Source organism: Cebus imitator, unplaced genomic scaffold, assembly GCF_001604975.1.
Source record: "Cebus imitator isolate Cc_AM_T3 unplaced genomic scaffold, Cebus_imitator-1.0 Scaffold628, whole genome shotgun sequence".
NCBI classification, from domain to species: Eukaryota; Metazoa; Chordata; class Mammalia; order Primates; family Cebidae; genus Cebus; species Cebus imitator.
In genome coordinates, this window is record NW_016107943.1 from 824067 (window position 1) to 825234 (window position 1168).

The following is a 1168-nucleotide window of genomic DNA, read 5'->3' on the forward strand; positions in this document are numbered from 1 at the left end:
AAAAAAAAAAAAAAAAAAAAGAAGAAAAAATAAGAAAAGAAAGATGATTAATAGAAGAAGGAAAACCGAATATTGAGAAATAAAGCATTTTGTTTTCTTTTAAAGGTTTGTGCATCTAGACTTGACCCAGATTATTTTATTTCATCCGTCTTTGAAAGGTAGGCATAATTTTATTCAGACACGTATTAGGAAGTGTCCAGTTCATTTTGTTTTAATTTATAAAAATATGTTTCAAATATTTCTTCTTGTAGATTTAAGGTAGTGGATTTGTTGACAATGGCATCACAACATCAAAATACAGTACTTGATGCAGAGCATGAGAGGTCGATGTTAGAAGGCGCTCTTACATTTCTTGTGATTCTTTTGAGTCTTCGTTTACATTTAGGTAAAACTCACTGATACTAATACTTAGGTATTAACTGTTTTCCTCCCTTCCTCCCCCTCTCTGTGATAGTAACTGGCTTAGGGAAAACAGGAAAGGATGTTGATAAATTTAAACAATGTTTCAAGCTCTTGGTATGTTGTACTATATATCTTTTAGAATATCTTTAAAATATCCTTTGCTTAAGGGAACTGCAAAGAGCAGTTAAACTGCAGTTATATTTGGGGCATTCCTTCTTTACTCTTTAACTTGAAGCATCCTATGTTTGGTAAAAGAGCTTAATAAAATGTGTGGTAAGTTGTTTTCTTTATAATTTATGTATACTCAGATTTGTTAATTCTGTTTTTAATAATTTTAGGAATGTCTGATGATGAGATTCTCAGGGCAGAGATGGTAGCCCAGCTGTGTATGAATGACAGGACACACAGTTCATTGCTGGACCTCATATCCTTCAAGTTTCTGTTAGTTGCAGGATCTAAAATAAGTAATTGTTATGATTAAAGGTTTATCAAATTTTTCATTTTTTTTTCAAAGTTGAAAAATAATATAGGAAAAGAAGAACACAAGCTGTTTGCTCAAGTAAAGTATGTATTCAGGGCAGGTGACTTTTTTTTTTTTCTTTTTTTTGTTGTGTACTTATATGCATTTATTTTTTTTAATTTTAATTTTTTATCCCATTTATTTTATTGCATTTTAGGTTTTGGGGTACATGTGAAGAACATGCAAAATTGTTGCATAGGTACACACGTGGCAGTGTGATTTGCTGCCTTCCTCCCCATCACCTAC

The 1168-nt window shown here is 31.4% G+C and overlaps 1 protein-coding gene across 1 annotated transcript in view; it reads left to right on the forward strand.

Moving 5' to 3' along the window:
* LOC108295256 (E3 ubiquitin-protein ligase UBR3-like) overlaps window positions 1-1168 on the forward strand; it is a 139380-nt gene that overhangs the window by 97672 nt on the left and 40540 nt on the right. The window contains exons 15-17 of the mRNA XM_017517324.2: window positions 106-158; window positions 252-385; window positions 741-826. Coding sequence (XP_017372813.1) covers window positions 106-158; window positions 252-385; window positions 741-826 — 273 coding nt within the window. The remainder of the gene's footprint in view (window positions 1-105; window positions 159-251; window positions 386-740; window positions 827-1168) is intronic.